The 18,751-nt window shown below is 48.5% G+C and overlaps 1 protein-coding gene across 3 annotated transcripts in view; it reads right to left on the bottom strand.

The window, feature by feature from the left end:
• The window catches only part of KIF9 (kinesin family member 9), a 42,651-nt gene that overhangs the window by 21,977 nt on the left and 1,923 nt on the right, over positions 1-18,751 (bottom strand). For 2 of the 3 annotated variants that reach the window (XM_045856839.1, XM_045856840.1), the window contains 8 exons: positions 15,220-15,317; positions 13,169-13,334; positions 11,066-11,172; positions 8,747-8,971; positions 3,486-3,569; positions 3,278-3,370; positions 2,034-2,181; positions 931-995 (listed from right to left, as the gene is read on the bottom strand). In XM_045856839.1, coding sequence (XP_045712795.1) covers positions 931-995; positions 2,034-2,181; positions 3,278-3,370; positions 3,486-3,569; positions 8,747-8,971; positions 11,066-11,172; positions 13,169-13,334; positions 15,220-15,317 — 986 coding nt within the window. The remainder of the gene's footprint in view (positions 1-930; positions 996-2,033; positions 2,182-3,277; positions 3,371-3,485; positions 3,570-8,746; positions 8,972-11,065; positions 11,173-13,168; positions 13,335-15,219; positions 15,318-18,751) is intronic. The other variant, XM_045856841.1, reaches the window with a different exon arrangement.

Below are 18,751 nucleotides of genomic sequence, written 5' to 3'. Positions count from 1 at the left end.
GCCTGTATTAAGGCCTCTGGTTCTCATACACTTGTCCCCTCCCCACGTCACTCGTGTCTTGCTGCTGGGGGAATCTCCCTGAGTTACAACTCTAGCCACAGCCCTTTCCGACTCAAACCCCACGACAGCCCAGCCACCTGCAGAGCAGCCAAGGCCTCCACCGGACTACCAGGGCCCCATCCAGCGCCTGCGGTTTCTTCTTCCTCGCCTTCCTGAGCCCTACCCTGCAGTGGCTGGACGTTCCTGGCATGGACCACACCTTCAGGCCCACCGACTCCTCTGTCAGGAACATCGCTACTTTCCTGACCACCGAGCCAGCTCAGCACCCATCTTCCTCACCCCAGCTTCAGGAAAAAGGCCCCCTTCATGCCCCCCCCCCAACACACACACACCGCCTCTGAAGGACTCCTCCATCTGGGCCTCACATTCCTCAGGGCCATGGTTGGAAACACAGGCCCAAGGCCACGTATGACGCATGTCTACCGAGCTGCTCCCCGCCAGCCACTTTGCATGAGGCAGGTGCTTCAGACCTATCAGCTCCTACCAGACTCATAACCGTGGCCTGGAACTCAGGGTTGCTTTCAAGATGTTTAAACACGTCTGACTGTGAAGAGCAAGGCATCAGCGGTCCTTGACAGCAGCTCATAGGAGCTGGCTCTCGGCCTCCACTCCTTGCCTAGGCCCCCGTGCCCCGCCTGCCTCCCGCTTTGCCTCTTCCTTGACACAGCTTGTGGCCCTTGGTGCTTGGTGTTTGGGTCCTGGCTGAGCCTCCCTCAGCAGTTGTGGCTGAGACTCATTTCCTGGATCCCTCCACTCTTGACAATGTGTGTGGCTAGCGTGTCAGCTGGGCCAGCGTGGAGCCAGCCCTATCCCACCCAGGCACCCCCGAGGAGGGACTCCAACCTGGTGGCGTTGGCTGTCTTTACGTACCGTCTCTTCTAACTGGGCAGCTTCTCCGTAGATATTTGTCACAAGGACCATATTGCAATTTCCCCCTGCAGAAGGCAGGACACAGAAGGGCCGTGAACCACGTGGGTTTTCTGCCAAGAGACCCTTCTGAGGCTGGCAGGGGTCTGTTGTGAACCGAATGTTCGTGTGCCTCCCAAATTCACATGTCAGAGTCCTAACTGCCAAAGCGATAGTGTTTGGAGGCGGGGCCTTCGGAAGGTGGCTAGGTTTAGATGCGGCCACGAGGGTGGGCTGCCCAGATGGGATTCGTGCCCTTACAAGAGGACAGAGACCAGGGCGCTGTCTCTCTTTCTAGCCTCTTTCTCTTTTCTTTCTCTGTCTGCCACGTGAAGGCGCAGCGAGAAAGCAGCCATCCATAAGTCAGGAAGAGAGTCCTAGCGAGAAGCCATCCCTGCCAGACCTTGCTCCGGGACTTCTGGGCTCCAGAAGGGTGAGAAATAAATGTTACTGCAGCTGCCCAGTCTGCGGTGTTTTGTTGTAGCAGCCCCAGCTGACTAAGGCAGAGTCAGAGAGGACACACCTGCATGTCCGAGGCTGGGAGGCGGGAGGAAGAGGGAGGAAAGGGGGAGAGGCTGCCGGAGGAACCCCAAAGAGGAAGCAGGGGAACGGCAGAGGAGACGCGGCATGAGACCGGGAAGGGCAGGGCCCAGTTCTGCTGACGGCAGCACTTGATTAATAACCAGACTCCAAGGACAGTGTCATCAGGCCCAACACAAAAACCTGGGGACACGAGGATGACAAGACACAGCCTCCACTCCCCTGGCAGGGAGGCTGCAGGGGAAGGAAACATGTTATGGGGGAGGCCTTCCATCTGGGTCTTCAGAGTGACAAAGGGTTCTGTCCACTGGCTTAGGGATGCGAGGAAACAGGAAGGCATCCCCAGTAGGGGCAAAAGCTTAGACAGAGGTGCTGAGGAGTGAACAGCAGGGCAGGCTGTAGGTGCAAAGGCCGCACGTTAAGTCCGCGCCACCAGGAAAGAGCAAGTCCACCACCACCACCACCAGCAGCGGCGGCAGATATGCCCAGGCCTGTCCCCCCTCCTTGTGCACCGATCACCCCCTCACCTAACGAGTCCTTCAGGGCGTGGGTGAGCTTGCACTGCCGGAAGGGGATGTGCTCCCGCTTCTGGTCCCCAAGGGCAATGATGGCCTGCTCCAGGAATGACAGCGACCTGTTGATGTAGGTGGCTTCCTTCAGGACTCGGCCCTCAGACTGCAAACCAAAGGTCAGTTCGGCTTCGGACCAAGTGGAGAGGCGGCCCCCCTAAGAACACTGCTGAGCCTCCTTCCCGGAACCCCAGGGTCTTCTCGCAGTGCCACAGGGCTGTATTCCGTCTGGGGCTAATAATGCTCACAGGGACCCTCATGCACCCACTCACGGATGCTCGTGTGAATGTGAATACCACATGAATATTCATATAAATACTCACTTAAGATTCACGCTAATATGAATATTTTTGCAGATGCTTGGGCAGATAATCCTGTATTTATTTATGCAAATATAAACACACACGAATGCACAAAGAGTGCCCATGTGTTTTTCCACTTGGGTATTTTAACTTATCTTTTAAAGTTGCATATGCTAATTTACAATGTTTGGAATTGGAATTTTAATGAGTCCAATCATAATACTGCTTTATACCTAAAAGTCAAAAAGACTTTAATATACATTACCTTGTTAATTACCATAATTCTAAGTTTTAAATAGGAGGATAACTTATTATCCAAACAACAACCAGAGAGGTTAAAAGATTGATTCTAACCTATAATAGGGCTAAAATTAGAAAACACACCTTACTGCCCCTAGTCTAAGGAACTCTTTTTTTTTTTTAATTTGTCAATTACAGTTGATATCCAATATTATTATATACTAGCTTCAGGTATATACTCTTATAAATACTTATACTAATACTCACACTCACATGAATATTTACTTGAGATGAAATACTTATACAAATACTCCTGGGAACACTCACACTCGTATACAGAGAAATGCTGACCACCAGCATGGAGCATTTACTGAGCACTTCCTGAGTGCCAGGCACCTTGCTAAGAATTTAGGGGCCATGATCCCATTTATACTTTTGTACAAAAGTCGTGGTCTCTGCTAATTCCGTCCGTCTGGTTCCTCAGGGTCAAGCCCACAAGCTCCACCGTGCCTAGCTCAGGACGGCGCTCACAAAGACGGACAGCCCCAGGGAGGGACAGGCCCACGTGCCTGGGCCACGATGCCAGAGGCAGGGCCGTGGCTTGTTGAGAAGGAACCCCTCGCTCCATCCAACCCCCCCCACACACACACACACACTTACCCCAGACTTCCCCAGCCTCTCCGAGCCTGCTAGGTCCACCAAGTTAATTTTGGAAGTGATGTACTTCTCATCTGATAAGGTCCGTGAGTGGGCCTGTGAAACGTCCAAACAGAGATTACGCCGAAGCTTCACAGGAAGAAGCTTCTGACTGAGCAGGCCCCTCGGAGCGGACCGCCGTGCCTGGGCTGTTCAAAAAGCTCGCACTGACCTCCACATAGATGGTGAAAATGCAGTGCGACCTGGATGAGTTCTTGTTCATCGTGTGGGAAGCTATAATCCTGTTGGTTTCTCCCTGAAGAGGAGGAAAAATGCGGACAACACGTTGAAAAATTTAAATAACAGTTAGGCAGTTGGGTCATTTTAACTATACTGACTACACCAATGATCTCGTTATCCTTTCGGTCAGCTGGGCCTTCCAGGAAAATCTCATTTGTAAACCAGTAGGAGACAAACTGGAGTCCAGACCTGTACTTACACCCACTGCTAGGGATGTGTGAATTTGAATAGCTTCCTGAAAAGCGAAATGGCAAGAAAAATTAAGTGGCTTCAAAACGTTCACATACATTGAATCGTAACCAACCTGCATACCCAACCAGCAGGGATGACCCATCTGCACAGTGGAGTGCTATGTAGGCAGGAGAATGTCGGCAGGTGGTTTTTAATCCCCGAGAGGCGGAATCCAAAATCACAGAGCAAACTGACGTGGACACCACATTAAAAGGATCATATACCACGACCCAGTGGGACTTACCCCTAGCACGCAAGGACGGGTTAACATCAGCACGTTGATCAAGGTAACACGCCACGTCCTAGGGCAACACCCGATGACAGCACAGTGTGAGGACGGCAAAAGCACTCGCAGGGGGAAGAATAAACAGATTCTGCCACCGAGATGTTCCTGACAGCCACTTGGCTGGGGTTTATAGGTCATTTTTTCTTTTTTACACAGGTCTGTGCTTTCATTTTACTTTTTTACAGTGAACATATACTACTTTCAAAATTTGGGGGGAAAAATCAGTAATTTGTAGTTTTAAAGGGACAGCAGGTCCTTGCCTCTAATTCACAGGATTGGGTCCTGTGATCAGAATACATTTAAAAGGAGGTGTGGGGGAAACAGCTGTTCTTAGAGGGAAAAAAGGCCCCTCAGTAAGGCTATGGATAAGCCCGAAGCGGTGATGCCACAGCCCCCCAGAGAGCGTGGGCACCCAAGGAGGAGGGGAAGTCCCGGGCCCCAGGCTGAGGAGCAGGCCTGGCCGGCCCCCGGGGGCTGTATCTCTACAGGATGCTCTCTGTAAACCTGTCCCACAAATACAGTGACATTCACAGAGTGTGTAAGGTGTCACTTCCCCTTCATCGTTTGGTCCCCTCTTTCTGAACTGTCCCCTCCCAGTCCTTCTGGTATCTACTACACGACCTCTGAAAGCCTGAGAAGCGCCCTTTCCTCCATGAGGAGTTCTTTGCCGACCGCGCCCACCCTGCCCCATCCATCCAGGAGCCTGTCACCCCAGGAGCACAGATCCCACCGTGTGTCCTGGTCGCCACAGGTTCTCCCTCTCCCTTCTCCACCCCATAGTGAGCTTCTTTTTTTAAATATTTGTTTTCAATTTTATTTATTTTTAGAGAGGGGAAGGGAGGGAGAAAGAAAGGGAGAGAAACATCAGTGTGTGGTTGCCTCTCACATGCCCGCTACTGGGGACCTGGGCTGCAACCCAGGCATGTGTCCTGACTGGGAATCGAACCAACGACTCTTTGCTTCGCAGGCTGACACTCAATCCACTGAGCCACACCAGCCAAGGATCATAGTCAGCTTCTTTAGGCCTCAAAATTGTCCTTCTACCATCAGAGCTCAGCAAAGATTCAACCCTAGAAGGCATCTAGGTTTGAGGAATTACTGCTGCTGACAAAATGCCTGGTTCAGTTCTAAACACGAGCGCTGGAGAAACACCAAAAACCACGCTGCTGAACGACATCCACTGAGCGCTGGCTGCGCGCAGGGCCCCGCGGTGGACGCTCGAGATGCCTGGCCTCGGACCAGCGAGGCTGCCACGGAAACCAGTACGGAGGCTCCCCCGAAAGTGAAAGCTAGAACCATCACGTGACCCAGCAATTCCACCTCCGGGTATTTATAACATAAAAAAGCCACAAGACATACAGTACAGCAATGGTGACTACAGTCAATAATACCGTATTGCATATTTGCAAGTTGCTAAGAGAGCAGATTTTAAAAGTTCTCATCACAAGAAAAGAAGCTGCAACTATGTGTGGGGACAGATGTTAACTAGACTTACTGTGGTTGTCATTCTGCAGTATGTATAAGCATCAGATTCTTACGCTGCACACCTAAACCATTTAATGCTATATGCCTGTTATACCTCAATGTAAAAAAAAAAGAAAAGAAACAATGCCTGATCCCATTCGGGTCTCGTAGCAACCTTCTGGGGAAAAGTACTATCCGTGTCTCCACTTTTATGGAAGAGCAAGTGGGGGTGTGACGAGGTTAGTGACTTGCTCAAGAGGAAGTCTTCAGTGTTTGAAAAAAATCCTGTTCTACATCCCACACCTTTTGTGCTGTATCTCAGCAACAATACAGTGGGCTAAGTATCCAGAAATCCTGCTGTAGCAAAACACCTACAGATAGAATATTTAAAATTTCCTTTTGTTTTTTTTTTTTGTTTTTAGAGAGAGAGGGGGAAAGGGAGGGAGAGAGGGAAAGAGGAGAGAAGCATCGACGTGAGAGAGAAACCTAGACTGACTGCCTCTCATACATGCCTCAGCCACGGCCCGAACCTGCAACCTAATAAGCATGTGTCCCAACTGGGAATTGAACCAGCGACCGTTCGCTTTGTGGGGTGATGCCCAGCCAACTCTGAAGTCACGGCTGAGACTATGAGGAAGCAGGGGAAGTACCCAGCGGCCAGCCACAAAGCAGGAGGCGGAATCCACAAACTGTAAGCAAGAACCAAAGCTCTAGCCGCACTGAGGACACCTGCAGACTGCCGTGTGGCGGCGGTCCGTGCTGGATTTCTTGGTGTTCCTCTGAGCAATGAAATTAAGTTATAAAGGTAACAGAGCAAGAGAACATCTCCTTTTTCTAGCAGAGTAATCTGCTCTTCCCATTCCAAGGGTGGTAGACCCAGAGCCACTGTGTCCTCCGCTGACTCCTTCCTCCCCCCCATCCCCCCACCACAAGCCATCTGTTCCCTTTCAAAGGGCGATAAAAATCTTTCTTTCTCCTGCAGAGCCAAATGCTTACATTCCAGGGTAGAGACCTTTCCCAGGAGAGGATCTGCTTACGTTTCAAAACAAAAGCAATGCTGCTCTCATTCTCCCTACCTGCCCACCCCACTCCCACCCCACCCCCAAATCTCTCTCTAGGCACACAGAGGGGAAGAAGACTTAAGTACCAGCTCCTACATGAGCTCTGAGATTCATAACTCTGGAATTCCCTCCCAGTAACGCAGACACCCTCCCCATCTCGCCCCCTCTGTAAACACACGTGACGTGTGCCCTCACTGTCTTGCTCTGCGACAGACTGGGGTGTAGGAAGCTGTGCTACATTGCTGGAGCCACTATTACCCCTGTGAGGCTCTGAGGACCGCAGCCCTGATTTCCGATGCACGGGCCTGGTGTGTGTGTGTGTGTGTGTGTACACACACATACTTGTGGGAGAGACCCTTCACGGTTTGGGACTCAGCACCTTGTAGTCCGGTGAGCAAGCCGGTGAAGTCAGAAAAAGCTTTGGGTCTACCCAGGGAGGTGTCTGTTAACCTCCGCCCCCGAGTCTGTGCCCTTTGGCCGCAGGGAAACGGAGGGAACCTGCTGCAGAGAGTGGGGAGCAAGGGACTGTGTCAGCACAGGAACTGCCTGGGAATGGAAGGGGTGAAATAACATCTCCACGCACTCACAGTCACAGCCTCTGCTGAGAGTGAGATTGGGCCGAAGTATGTACTCCATCTTATAGGTTCCGATAGCCTCAAAATAAACATTCGACTTAAAAAGGCCCCGGATGGGAAAAGAAAAATAAAACCAAAAATAAAGTATAAACAAACAAACAAACAAACAGGCCCTGGATTGGTAATGATCCTTAGGCTCCTAAAGGAATAAAAAAGCTTCTCGGAAGTAAAATATTCTCAGCCCAAGCCACAAAGCAGACACACCAATAAAGCTCCAAGGAAGTGGAGCTCACAATCAAATCACAAAACACACAGAGGAACGAGGTGCCGTCGGCGAGAGTCAGTAGAACAACTACCCGCAGAACCGCAAAACTGCCCCTGGAGATGGTAAAACAGTGGAATTGTTAAATAAAGAACAGAAAACAAGTGTGCTTAAAAGTTTTAAAGAAATAAAAGGGAATGAAAAACATGAGGAATGAATAGAATTCTATAAAAATAACTAAGATTAAAAGAGGGCAAAATAGAACTTTTGGAAATAGAAAATACAATACTTGAAATGAAAGAAACGGCCCTGGCTGGTGTGGCTCAGTGGATTGAGCGCCAGCCTGCGAACCAAAGGGTCGCTGGTTCAATTCCCAGTCACGGCACATGCCTGGGTTGTGGGCCAGGTCCCCAGTTGGGGGCATGCAAGAGGCAACCAGACATTGATGTTTCTCTCCCTCTCTTTCTCCCTCCCTTCCCCTCTCTCTAAAAAATAAATAAAATCTTTTAAAAAAAGAAATTAAAAGAGATGATTAGATACTAATCTGCAGAAGAAAGAATTAGAAAAGTAGAAAATAAATCTAAAGATATTATTGTCCCAGTTTCTGGTTCCACATGTGAGAAGCGTGGGAGTCACTACTTCATCTTAACAACAAGTGAAAAGCTGAGCACACTGAACGATCCACAGCTTTTCTCAAACCTGTAAGAGAAGTGAGGTCATAGGAAATCACAACTGGAGAGGCAGGAAGATACACTTTGATTTTTGGTGGATGGATTTCTAGGAGTAGAATCACTAGGTCCTATAGAGAAAATTAATGTTTAACTTTTCAGTAAACTGCCAAAGTGGCTGCACCATTTTACACTTCACCAGCAATGTACGAAAGTTCCAACCAATACAACTTTTAAAAGAGAATAACATACACTGTGGAATCTTTCAATTAATTCGCAAAAACTTTTATATACTGAGAACATTAATCCTTATTTTCTCTCCCACAAAGGCCCACGATTTCATGTTAAATGGGTGGGGAGGGCAATTTCGACTATGTAAAGAAAAAACTTCACAGGGAAAAGGACTAGAAGGAAATAAACCAAAATACACATGATTGCCATATACAGAAAGCAAATAAATGAATTTTTTATTCCTTTTTTTAGTACTAAGCTAAAATTGCTAAATGAGTATATATTAACTTGCATTCTGATTATCAAAATAAAAAAACTAAGAAGGGAGGAGGAAAACGAAAGAAAGGGAGGGAGGACGGAAAGGAGGGAGGAGAGGCGGGAGGAAAGAAAAAGCCCTTAGACTTGCTCATCTCACCTCGAAGAGGAGGCTGAACGCATCCTCCTCCTGATTCGTGAGGTGCACCGACAGGCCTTTAATGAAGACCCCTTGAGGGTTTTCCACGATGGTCACTGGCGTGACTGAAGGTCCAACGTAGGGCAGGGTGGACAGGAGGTCAAACAGGCTCTCGTTGTAGATTTCCAGGTAAGAGACCCGCACCGTGACGGCATGTGTGGGGCGCTCCTCGATCATCCTGAAAACCTAGGCGAGAGGTTGGGGACAGCGGTCAGTCACCGAGCGCAGGACTGCGATGCCCAGCCAGTGTTAGGGGAGTTCCGACCTCAGGAGGGGACACGGAGAGGTACGCCCCTTGTCCTAAAAGAATGTACAGTCCAGCTGGTGTGATGGTCATCGGCGACAGTCATTAAAACGTTTAGTCCGTTGGGTGACGTGTATCATCATTTTGATTCTGTGAGGCCTGACTTACAGGCTGGCTCACACCTGTACAATTCCGAGAAGCAGAGGCGTGATGAATAGAAAAAACTCTGGAGTGACGACCTCTTATCTTATGGGGTCTCCCCAGGCTCTTTCACAGCCTTCATTTTTAAGGCTTTATTTATTGTTTTTAGAGAGAGGGGAAAGGAGGAAGACAGGGAGAGAAACATCGATGTGAGAGAGATACATGGATCAGTTGCCTCTTGCTAGCCCCAACTGGGGACGTGGCCTACGACCCAGGCATGTGCCCTGACCGGTGACCTTTCCGTTCACAAGCCAGTGCTCAGCCCACGGACCCACACCAGTGAGGGCTCACATGCGGGACTTCATTCCGTCTTCTTAGTCCCCTGTGGCTGAAGCGGGGCAGGGCAATGCCCGTCTGTGGGAAGCTCCATGCAGTGACATGATTTGTCTCGTGGTCACTCAGATGGTGAGGGTTCGAGAAGCAAAGCCAGAACTCAGCGTTCTCAACTCCTGATTCTCTCCCTGGCACTCATCAGCAGGTGACTTTGAACTGGCCCTTTCCCCTCTCTGGACCTTAATTTCCTTATCTGTCCAGTGGGGAGTTGGGCTCGTTGATCCCTGAAGGCTGGTTCTCCCCTAACAGCCGCGGTCCGTGCCGTCCAACAGGGCAGACACCAGCCCACGGTGGCTGCCGAGCCCTCGCAATGCGGCCAGTGCAAATGAGGAGGTGAATTTCACATTCAATTTCAACGAACTGACATTGAAGCCTTAAAAACTGATGCTAAAGTCAGTTATTGATAAACCTTTAAGTAGGCTGGGGACAACTTGGGTTTGTAAGTCTACTTTTTCGATTGTGAATTTTATGAACTCTAAACACAGATCAAGTATTTCTGATGAGTATTTAGTGTCTAAAATTGAAATGTGCTGTGAGTGTAAAATACACGCCAGATTTCAAAGACTCGGTATGAGAAAAAGAATGTAAAGTAATCTCAATAACTTTCATACTGGTTACATGTAGAAATGATATTTTGGATATCCTGAGTTAAATAAAATACATTATTAAAGTTAATTTCACCTGTTTTACTTTTTTAAAATGTGGCTACTGGAAAACTCAAAATCGCATGTGCGGCTCACATTACATTTCCGTTGGGCAGCACTGGGCTAGACTACTGACATCGAAGGTCCTGAGACACTGAAGCTCTGACAGTGGATTGTTAAGGACATTGCTTCGAAATTCGGAGCATGGATGGCTTATATACTAGAGGGACATCTACACTTCTTACAGGACAGGGGATTAAAAAGCTCAAGATGCTTTTGGGGAAAAGTCCTTTGCCTCCCATCCTCAGGGGGTCCTCATAGAACCCAGGCTAGCAAACCCCAAAGGAAGACCCTTCCATCCTGTCTTTAGTCACACTTCCCAGACCCCCGGGGCAGACTCAGTCCAGACAGCTCACGTCCTGCTCTGTTGCCTCTCTTGGCTCTTTCGGGGGCCGTGGTGGAGGATGCCAGAGCCGGCCAGTGAGGAAGCTGGGCAAGGTCCACATCCCTCATTAAAACCAGGAAGGACCACGATTCAGACCTTCCAAATCCTCAGCGAGAGGCTCACAGACCATCGGAGAGGCAAGAAGCCAGTCAGCGTGCCCCACGCCCTCTCACAGATGAGGAAACAGGCTCCGTGTGGGTGTGGGCCAGAGTCTGAAACCTGAACTCCCGGTTTCCTGAGGCCTCTGACACACTGACCCCCACACAACCCCCCGCCGTGTGCATCCTGTCGACCTTGAAGGCTGCAACGGCTTCGCAGCTTGACCCCCACTGTCTCCAGTGGCTGGCGTGTGGTCAGCCGCATCTGGACAGAGGGGGCTTGTACGACATCCCACCCACGGGCCCCCTCTCTACCTGCTGCAGGGCACGAGGGAGGATCCCCCGGTGCTGGTAGTTCTCCGTCGCCCCCGTCATGGTGTAGGTCTTGCCAGCTCCCGTCTGCCCGTAACACATGATGGTGCCTGCGAACATTTCAGAACGTGACTTGGTGACGTCCAGGAAAAGAGCTGTCACGGACAGCTCTCCCATCCCCGGGCACGCCCAGTGCCAGCCAGGATCCTGGCGCGAAGGGAACCATCGGGGGCAACCAAAGATAACAGGAATTCCTGCCACGGAGGGTGGGCGGGCAGGGAAACAGGGACATAAACTGTCAAAACACAGACAGCGGCCCTGAATCCACGGTCCATACACTGCTCTCCTGTTCCCTCCGCCAAGAAGGAGCAGATCTGACCCCAGCGCTTCTGAGGACGGCGGGGAATCCCAGGGAACGGAGGACTGGGGAGCTTTCCTGGGAAGGTGAGGAAAGAGGTAAGAGCACCGAACTCCGGCCCTTCTTTAGTAAGGTCATGAACTGCCAGGGCTCAGGGCCAGGCCGTCCTGCAGGGCTGGCCCGCAGGAGGCAAGACGGGCTTTCAGCACGGGCTGCAAACCAAAGTGTCGCAGGTTTGATTCCCAGCCAGGGTACATGCCTGGGTTGCAGGCCATGACCCCCAGCAACTGCACACTGATGTTTCTCTCTCTATCTCCCTCCCTTCTCTCTCTAAAAATAAATACATTAAAAAAAAATAAAGAAAGAAGGGCTTTCGAAACCCTCCTGGAGAGATGGAAGCAGGAAGGGCATTTCCTGTGCACGGTGAGAATTCTCTGTAGACTGCGAGTCCCCACAGGACCAGACAGGCTTGCTTGTAGGTCCCATGCCACTTGCAGAAACAGACCACCGTGGCCAGGCCCCGATCTGGTGCGCCGCCCTCTCTGGGAAGACGCGCACTGGCGCCTCTCAGGTCCGTTCGGTCTACCATCACCACCAGGCTCCGGGGCACAAACCACGCAGCCACCCTGGGCTTCGGTTCCCATCCGCTCTTCCTCCCGGTGTGCGCAGCCCAAGCCGACCCCATCCCAAAGGCTGCTCTCAGTCGTTGACACAGCAGACCTGCCAGGCAATGCTGCACCATGGAAATCAGTGTTCGCCCTTGCCACATGGACGATCTAGTTCTGGGACTGGTAGGGGCTTTAATTCAGAGTTTGAGCTGGAAATCAGGAGTATCCATTAACCCAACAAAAAAAGTACAGAGAGGAGTGAGTCACTTCAGCTGGGCCTCAGAACCCATGTGTGGTTCCCCGGCATCCAGGGCCCAAGGCTTTTAACCTCTGTGGGCTCTTAGCTCCTCTGTCTCTACTCCTTAGGCAGATAGCCCGTCAGGGTCAACGAGGGCCACACCTCTGTTATCACAGGGAGCAATCACCACATTTGAGCATCTCCTCTCAAGGGGCTTTTAAAGAGACCTGAAAGTAGCAAACAGTAACATTCTAGTCAGCAGCCACCATGAGGGCAAAGTCAACAAACTGTGATACATTCTGCGGATTTTAAAATCTTTAAAAACATAATAGAGGGAAAGGAGCGGGGCGGGAGGTAAAGGAAGGTCAAGGGTAAAGAGAAAAAGATTTTATAAAACAATCTTACACTGAACAAGTCTGCAAAAATTTCCTAATAAAGGTGCTTTTAATTTACTAAGAAATCAAACTCTGTTCACGTTTCCACTGGTATTGTTTACACAGAACCCTGCACTAGAACAGGAACAGCAGATCATGCCGGTAGGGTGGATGGAAATGACTCCGAGCTGGTAGCCCAGAGAAAAATGTTTGGACGCCATCAGATTCACCGTAAGGGCAGCATATTCGACCCAAACATTTGAGACATTTGACACAGGATAGCAGAAGAATCCCCGTGACTGCTAGAGAGCCAGGGTCATTCTCACGAAGGCAGGGTCCAGGACGCTGGGTCAAGCCATGTCCACAATGTCCCCAAGCAAATTATCAAGAACATGGAGACAAATAAACAAACAGAAGTTAGTTAAGTGCAGTTACAATTTATTTTATTCACCGTGTAATACTTGTTATCTCTTCGTCCACGAGGGCTACCACAGGTTCTTAAGAAAAATAGTTGACGAACTAAATTACCGTTATAGCCGTCGAGGGCCTGAGAAACCACATCCTTCGCGACCGTCTCATAAACCAAGTCCTGGGAGGCGTCGTGGAGAACTCCGTCCAGCCTGAACGACCAGTCTGTCTGCTGGTTATTGACAACGCCTCTCCGAGTGTCTTTTTTAAAGTGAATATCAATGGTCTGTAGAGGAAAAGAGAGGGAGATGAGTTACTGTTTGTTACGAAACGCGTAGAAAAACCACCGCTGGCTGAGGCCTGGTCTGGAGGAGACGGAGGCGGTGAGCTTTAGGGAGAACAGGGATGGGCTGGCATCCCGGGTGATTTCTCTGCGACGGGAGGGGGAAGCTCCCGGGGGGGGGGGGGGGAGGCCACGCAACCCTTAAGCTGGGAGGGTTGGGAGTCGGGAGCACTTCAGTTTTGGTACACCTCCCCCGAGTTCACAGGACGATTACCCCACCGATGACGTGGGGTCAGGCACACTCATCACGTTTTCACTGACTCGGCCTTAGACACATTCAGTCAGCACAGGGAGGCCTCGCATCAGGCCAGAGAGAACAGCGGGCTTGTGACAGAGTCCGGGCTCGCACTCCGGCTCTCTCCCTGCCTGCTCCCACCCACATGCCGTGGCCCGTCTGAGTAACGATGGAGTACCAGCAACACAGCAGGCTCTGGTCTGGTCAGACGGAGTTACTCACCGGTACCAGAGTAAACCAGGGGTGGCTACCTACTTGTAATCAGCTGATTTTTAGATGAAAAGATTTCTTTAAAAAAATTTGTTTTTAGATTTTTAGATCCCTCCATAGCAAGCCGCTGTGGCAGCGGCTGGGTTAAGGACACCTTGGGTTAGGTCAGTGGTAGACTCCTATCTTTGCAACGGACACTGCAGATGCAAACAGACTCTCGTCAGAATCTCACACTGGCTGCCCTCATCCAGGAGCCGCGACGTGGCCACACACAGAAAAACTAAGAACTAGAGAGGCTCGGTCCAGTCGCGCATGAGACTGCCCTGTGCTTCTGTGTTCACTGAAACTGTATCCAGCGGGGTGCAGCTCACAGGCCACACGTGAACTTTCTTCCGTCTGCTAGGACTTTTGAAGGGTGGGCCATTTGCTCCTGAATTCTCCCCTTAAAGACTGTCTTGATGTTGCCCGCAGTAGATCCACAAATGTTTGCTGAATGAAAACAGCCAACACACACACTGTCCTGAGCCTGTCACAGTCTTTAGAAAGATTCTCAGGACAGTGGTGAGGATGTGAGGTTGGATAAGAATAAATCTTTCCAGTTCTCTCGATACGAGTTTCTCCTGCTGCTTTGGTAAGTTCAACGGTCATCACCCTGACACATTCTTATGGTGCCCTTTCGGGAGGTGATATAACAAAAGATCTGATCACAAATGTCAGTTTTTCTGTGTCAGACACAAGAATAAACTCATTCATCAAAAGACAATCAAAAACAGGGATTTCAGGAGCTTCCTCATCAACAGCACTGCAGGGGAATGGTTTGGAGTTGACGGACTCCAGAGCCCACCTGGACTTTTAGCAATGCTGCCTTCGTCCTTAAAAGATTGTGTGGGCCCTGGCTGGTGTGGCTCAGTAGATTGAGCACTGGCCTGCAAACTGACAGGTCGTGGATTCCATTCCCAATAAGGGCACTGCCTGGGTTACGGGCTGTCTCTGGCTCCGGGTGTGTGGGAGGCAACTGATGGATGTTTCCCTCTTTCTCCCTCCCTTTCCCTCTCTCTGAAAATAAAGAAATAAAATATTCATTCATTCATTTATTAGAGAGGGGAAGGGAGAAAGAGAGAGGGAAAGAAAGATCAATGTGTGGTTGCCTCTCACGTGCCCCCTACTAGCGACCTGGCCTGCAACCCAGGCATGTGCTTTAGACCAGGAATCGAACGAGCGACCCTTTGGTTCGCAGGCCCGTGCTCAATCCACTGAGCCATACCAGCCAGGGCAACTAAATAAAACCTTAAAAAAAAAAAAAAGGTTGTCTGGAGATGGTCACACTCCAGCGAGGCAGGGGAGAGCGGCCCGGGTGGGGGAAGCCAAACACACTGCACTTACTTTGTTGTCATCTCCGTATCTGATCATTTCGTGAGCGAAGTCATCAGTGGGTTTGACGCGGACAAACGCATGCACTTTTTTTTTGGTATTCATTCTAGCTAAAAAGAAGAAAACCAGAAAACTCTCAGTAGTCATCATCAAACAACAGCGAGAGGGGAGGCATCGTCCGTTAAGCAGATGAGAGAGGAGTGAGGCACAGTCCCTGACTTCCTGTCCCACTGGGAGCCGGTCTTCCTCTGCACCGCTCAGCATTCCGGCCGCTGCTCTGCCCACAGGACGCCGCCCAACGGGTACGTGTGCTTCCCACGTTACAGCCTGCCTCACTGTCTTCCACCAGTGAGCCCCCCATCCACGAGACTGAAATACAGGGCAAAGAGCGCTCCCTTTTGTAGCCTAATCTTAGCCGGGGTTTCGAGAAATGTTCTGTAATCGAGTCCACGTATGCTTTGCCTCATTCATTACATGTTCCTTGAAAATACAATACTTACGTTGAAGAGCCTTAAAACTAATGCTTTTTCCATCCTGGCTGGTGTGGCTCAGTGGATTGAGTACAGGCTGCAAACCAAAGGGTCACTGGTTCAATTCCCAGTCAGGGCACATGCCTGGGCTGTGGGACAGGTCCCCAGTGGGGGTCACATGAGAGGCAACCACACATTGATATTTCTCTCCCCCTTTCTCCCTCTCTTCCCCCTCTCTAAAAATAAATAAATATAAAGTCTTAAAAAACAAAAACCAACTAATTCTTTTCTTCATTAACATACCTTACTTCCCATGCAGCACCTCCTACTCTACCTCCATCAGACAAACTTTGGTGAGAAAACAGATTTCCTACAAGTGTATTTAATCTACCCCATCATCAAATATGCTTTCTTCTCTGGCCCTCCATTGAGAGAAAAATCACTGACAGTCCCCTCCTTCCTCTTCCTCTCCTAAAACCTAACTATGTTCTCATCATTTTATTTCAGGCAGAAACATATATATGTGTATTTTTTCATTTATACAATCACAAATAATTACCATGGGTAATAAAATGCTAAAATAAACATTTGATGTAGTTTCATGAAAAAGGATGAATGATGCTTATTCAAGTGACAGGGAGGCGACTTAGGTAAATGACCTTCCATTATGTAGAGCTGTCTTATAACGGAAAAGACTTTTTCAAGGTAAGGACCATAAACACCACAAACAGTAAAACAAACTCAGGAGATAGTACAAAAGGGGAATGTTAACCTTTAACGATCTTGAAGACCTTGTCCACACAAAGCATTACCATTTAAAAAAGCTGAACTGAGCCCTGACTGGCGTAGCTCAGTGGATTGAGCACAGGCTGCGAACCAGGCATCGCAGGTTCGATTCCCAGTCAGGGCACGTGCCTAGGTTGCAGGCCACAGCCCCTAGCAACCACACATTGATGTCTCTCTCTCTCTCTCTCCTTCCCTTCCCTCTCTAAAAATAAATAAGTAAAATCTTTAAAAAAAAAAAAAGATATTACAAACCAAATCAAGGGAAAAAAAAAAAAAAAAAGGCTGAACTATACCACCCACAACAGTAACTGAGAAATCTCATCCTCATCTCACTGTCAGGCTATACTAGGCCCTCTCCTGGCAGTGTCTGTGAAAAGTATTTAATGCTGACTAGACAGTAAGTTTGGGTTCTAGCCTTGACAGAGTGGAGAAGCAAGACACTAAGTAGAATAATTGCATGATTTTAATTGCTTTAAGCGGAACTTGAAACAATCAGCTTTTTAGGTGCCTCTTATACGTGGATGACAAAGGATTAACTATTGAGAGCTCTATGGAAAGCTGAGTAAAAACCGATCTGAAGGGGACTAAATTGTAATGGAAAAAATATAATAAATTCCCAGTCAGGGCACATGCCTGGGTTGCAGGCCACGGCCCCTAGCAACAGCACACTGATGTTTCTCTCTCTCTCTTTCTTTCTCCCTCCCTTCCCTCTCTAGAAATGAATAAATAAAATCTTTAAAAAATAAATAAATAAAAATAAAAAATAAAACTTAAAAAATATATATATAATGAAGATTATATTTTTAAAAAGCCGATCTGTAATTTTCAATTGTATTAAATCTGGTTAAGTCATACTAGAAAAGATACAGGTGTAGGAAAATGCACAAAATAATCTCATTGTTCAAAATTATTGGGAAAACTAACAGAATGTAATTTTTAATTATTCCAAGATTTCAGAAAATGTTCCAAAATTTCTAATTTTATGTACACATTTTTCTAAGACCGATCTAATGCTTTTTCCTTCCTTCTTTTTTCTTTTTAAAAATTATTTGAGCCCTGGACAGTGTAAGTCAGTGGATTGAGCACGGGTCTGTGAATCAAAGGGTCACTGGTTTGATTCCCAGTCAGGGCACATGCCTGGGTTGCAGGCCAGGTCCCCAGCAGGGGACACGCGAGAGGCAACTACACATTGATGTTTCTCTCCCTCTTTTTCCTTTCTCCTCTCTCTAAAAATAAATAAACATCTTTAAAAAAATTATTTGAGCCCTGACCTGTGTGGCTCAGATACCTGAGCATCATCCCACAAAGCCAATGGTCACTGGTTAGATCTCCGGTTAGGGCACAGGCCTGGGTTTCGGGCCAGGTCCCAGGTTGGGGGCGTGCAGGAGGCAACCTGTTGATGTCTCTCTCACACTTGGATGTTTCTCCCTCTTTCTCCCTCCTTTCCCCATCTCTAAAAAAATTATATATTTTTTAATTTTAAAAAGAATGTTAACAATTTATATGTATTATCTAAGTTCAGTGAGTGTTAGTGAATAAAAATGACTTCATGTTTTAAAAATACGATTATTCCTTCACATTTCTAGACACAACTTGTGGCGACCACTTGATTTCCTCTAGCAATTATGTTAACTCTCATCAAGGGGCATTGCCTATCTACAGAAGCAAGTTGCACAGAGACAGGCCCTACCCTTTCCTTGTAGCATCAGTGATGCGGACGTAAAGCTCTAACCCTATTACAAGCCCCTCCGATGTCAAATCAAACAAGCAAGCATGTTACTTTCACATCTGCCTGTCATAGAGTATGTGTCCACCTCCTACATTCCTCAAGTGATGATTTCATGGAAGTCTTTCCCACCTTGGGATCACTCAGACCTTTTGATTTTTAGAAAATGAATACAAAAGGTATTCGGGTGAGCAAAAGATAATGGCTTGTCCAATTTTAGTCCTGAAATCTTTGTCTGCAAAATTGATCTTTAGAAACAAAAAGCCACAAATAGCTCTAACATGAATCCCAGATTGAGGAAACTGAGGAGCACGTCTCATCTCCAAGTTCCCTTTCATCGAGGCCCGCAGTTTTCAATCGTTTTCACCTCGTGGCATATAAACTAATTACTAAAATGCTGCAGCAGACTAAAAATATATTTTTTGCTGATCTGACAAAAAAAAATGGGTATAACTTTTATTTCATTCACACCAGACGGCTATTGTTGTGTTGGCTGTTGTCATTTTTTAATTTGACAATCTAAGGGAAAAGAGGTCAGCACCCCTGACTAAACAGGTGTTCC

The sequence above is a fragment of the Phyllostomus hastatus genome, unplaced genomic scaffold, assembly GCF_019186645.2.
Source record: "Phyllostomus hastatus isolate PE091 unplaced genomic scaffold, TTU_PhHast_1.1 phas_scaffold_129, whole genome shotgun sequence".
NCBI classification, from domain to species: domain Eukaryota; kingdom Metazoa; phylum Chordata; class Mammalia; order Chiroptera; family Phyllostomidae; genus Phyllostomus; species Phyllostomus hastatus.
The sequence above is the reverse complement of the archived record's forward strand: the minus strand, read 5'-3'. Positions and strand labels throughout refer to the sequence as shown.